The sequence below is a fragment of the Pteropus alecto genome, unplaced genomic scaffold (genome assembly GCF_000325575.1).
Source record: "Pteropus alecto unplaced genomic scaffold, ASM32557v1 scaffold113, whole genome shotgun sequence".
NCBI lineage: Eukaryota > Metazoa > Chordata > Mammalia > Chiroptera > Pteropodidae > Pteropus > Pteropus alecto.
Window position 1 is genome coordinate 6,815,396 of NW_006433949.1, and position 3,033 is coordinate 6,818,428.

The 3,033-nt window shown below is 58.1% G+C and overlaps 1 protein-coding gene across 2 annotated transcripts in view; it reads right to left on the reverse strand.

Moving 5' to 3' along the window:
- The window catches only part of LOC102895318 (coiled-coil domain-containing protein 74B), a 5,717-nt gene extending 3,287 nt beyond the window's left edge, over positions 1 to 2,430 (reverse strand). The window contains exons 1-2 of one of the 2 annotated variants that reach the window (XM_015586807.2): positions 2,084 to 2,429; positions 813 to 857 (exon numbers count right to left, since the gene is read on the reverse strand). In XM_015586807.2, coding sequence (XP_015442293.1) covers positions 813 to 857; positions 2,084 to 2,342 — 304 coding nt within the window. In that variant the 5' untranslated portion in view covers positions 2,343 to 2,429. Of the gene's footprint in view, positions 1 to 812; positions 858 to 2,083 lie in introns of both variants that reach the window. The other variant, XM_015586808.2, reaches the window with a different exon arrangement.
- Between the last annotated feature and the right edge of the window lie 603 nt (positions 2,431 to 3,033).

Sequence of the window (3,033 nt, forward strand, 5' to 3'; positions counted from 1 at the left end):
ATCCGCCACCCCGCCCCCCCCCCCCCCCCCGCCATACTGCAGGACTGGGGTGCTAAATGGGCCACACTGCAAGCCCAGGACAGCTCGCTGGAGCTACTCTGACCCCCGAACAAGGGCTCCCACCATCCCATTTTCTGTGTGTCTCCCAGAAAGGAAGAGCCCTGGGCACCCCTAGACTGGGGCTTTCCAGGCTGGCACCACTCACCACTCAGACCACCCCCCAGTGTCAGACCTGGCCCCAAAAGTTAGTGGGAAGAGCAAGCCCAAGACAACCTGGGCATCCCTCGGCTGAGCTGGGGAACAAGGCAAGGTGATTGGCCCACAGATGAGGAAAGGCCTCAGGCAAGTGGCTGCAGGCCTCTGCGTCTGCACTTCCTTCCCCCAACCCCCACAGTCACTGCAGAGATGGCAGGAAGGATCCCTGGACGGAGTGTGCCCAGAGTAATGGGGCTGGGGCTGCGCTATGCCCCACAGCATTTCGGAGGGAACCTGAGGCCAGTCAGAGCAGCAAGCCAAGCGAAAGAGCCCACCAGGTAGTGAGGCTGGTAAGGGCGGGGGAGGGTCTGGGCAGACCCCACCCCTAGCTGCTCTGCCCACTAACCCTACTGCACAGACCTCAGGCCTTGGGCTCCCTGAGAGTGGCACCTACTGTGCCTGTCACCGAGACCTTGGCTAGGAGCAGTGGCATCTGTCTGTCCAGATCTCGTAGGACCCCTCCCCACTGGGATAGTCATGAGCCAGTGCAGCTGGGTGGGCACAGGTAGTCTGGAGGGGCTGCACTTGACAGCGGTAACTGAGGACCTCAGTCTTACCTTTCTTCTGTGGCTTCTGATTCATTATTAGCTTATAATGGAGATCTGAAAGCAAGCACATGCTGTCCTCATTTTCAAAACCATAGCCCTTTTGAGAGAAATTTGGCTTGACCTGCCCACTCCCTCCCTGCTGAGTTCCCCAAGAGACTTCATTCATATCCTTGGCTGCAGAGACCCTTCCCCGTGGGCTAAGCCTGGCCTTGGGCATCCTCAGGCAAGGAATGCCTCTGGCTATTCCCCGAGCCAAAGGCCCTGCATGAGAGCCTTGCCCCAAATCCACCCCTTCTCCATGATATCTATAGGGTACCCTCTACCGGGTGGGGGCCTGGTTCCAGAGGTACAGGGATGAGTCAGGATGTCCGAGCTCTCCAGAAGCCCCTGGCTGTGGGTGAGCAGATGTAGTCAATGCAACAACCGACTGACACCCAAGACAACATGGGCTGGCAACATCCAGCCTGGACACCATGGAAGGACTGGAGTGAGACTCCAGAAGGCATAGGGAGGGCAGAGTCCTGATATAATGGATATCCAATGATGGAGTACTTCGCACTCCAGGTAAAGGCAGCAGGAGAAAAGAGAGTGAGAAACCCAGGCAGGTCTAGATGTGTGGGCAGAAAGCTCTAACTAAAGGCCAGAGGAGCAAGGTCCCATCATGGAGCCTCAAGTTCTGCTTCAGGCCTGGCCTATGGAGGTGAGGAGGCAAATGGGGTACAGAGTTAGGAAAGGAAGTCTCCCTTGAGGAGCTGCATGGGCACAGGGGCCAAGGCATCTGTGGAGGGGCTGGATGGGGCCCAGGAATTCTTCTGGGGCCAGCACGTCTGCCCTTGATCTGGGTGTGTTTAGTGTGTGAAAATTCACTGAGCCTAATACTCCTACTTTGGGGGGCATGTTTTACTTCTATAAAGTTTTTAAAAACGGGGTGGACCTGGCCCTGACCACAGAGGAGACTGCTGGCCAGGTGACTGTGGGAAATGATGCAGCCAGACCTGCCCTGGCCAGATGGGCAGATGGCCAGATGGCCAGGAGGGCATCTCCCACGATGATGGCCTGGGGTTTTTGGCCTGGGGCAGGGATCTCGAGCTGGAGATCCATGTGGCGGGACCCCGGTTGGGGCTTGCTCCACTGTGTCTTCTCTAAACCCTGCGTGTTCTAGAATCCAAGTGCTGTTTTGGTGCTGAATGCCCTGGGAGGGTACGGGGGAGGCAGGTTTGCATGTCTCCGGGCCCGACCGCGTGGGGGCGCCCCGCCCCGGCCCCGCAGCCCATAGTCACCCTTGTTCTCCCGCTTCAGGTGCTCAATCTCCTCGTGGAGCTTGACCAGCGTCTCCGAGTGTTGCTGCTGCAGGAACTGCAGGCTCTTCTCCAGGTCCAGGACCCGCTTCTGTGCCTCGCTGATCCCGAGCTGAGTGGCGTGCTGCCCGGGGTGCTGGAGGACTGCTGGCTGGCGCTGGCGCAGGCGCGATGCGCCCCGGGAGCCCTGGGTTCCCGAGCTAGGGGGCCGCTGCCCGGCTGCCACCCCTGCCGCGCTCATGTCACCTACGCCGCCGCCTCCGCTGCCGCCGCTGCACGTCCACTCGGTGGCCTGGCTGCCCCGGCCTGTCGCCGGGTAGCCATGGAAACGGGCGCGACCGAGGGGGCGGAGCGTGAATGGGGCGGGCCCCGAGGGGCGTGGTGTGCGGGTGGGGGCGGGGCCTAGGGCCACGCTCTGCCAAGGTGCACTCTGACTGAAAAAGGGCATCCTCTGGCTTAAACATCAGAGAATCGTCTGCCTTTACAGTGGGCCTTAATGTTCAATTTTGTTCGCTTGTCGTGTTTTAATAGTTCACTTTTTGATTAGGTGATTTGACTACAGGTTCAAAAGTCAAAAGGTAAAGTTTCCACTTCGAGTAACTGCAGAACCCCAAAGCAAAATGAAATGTGGACAAAATGTATGAAACAGCTGTCTGAAGACACTGTAGAAGGACAAAAAGCAGCTGGGAGCTGGAGGGGAGGCAGCTTGAAAGAAGAGCTGCTTTTCCCTGAGGGCTCTCTACTTTACTCAGCCAGACCTCAAACAGGAAGCCACCGGCTTATTGGCTCTTGAAGGTAGAGGATGGAGTTTGGGATGGCCACTGCAGCTGAAAATTGAAGGAGTAGTGCTGGGTAATTTGGAGCCTCAAGCTATAATTCCCTTCCAATGAGGGGATGGCCCGAACAGCACCTGTATGGGTTAAGATTCCAGG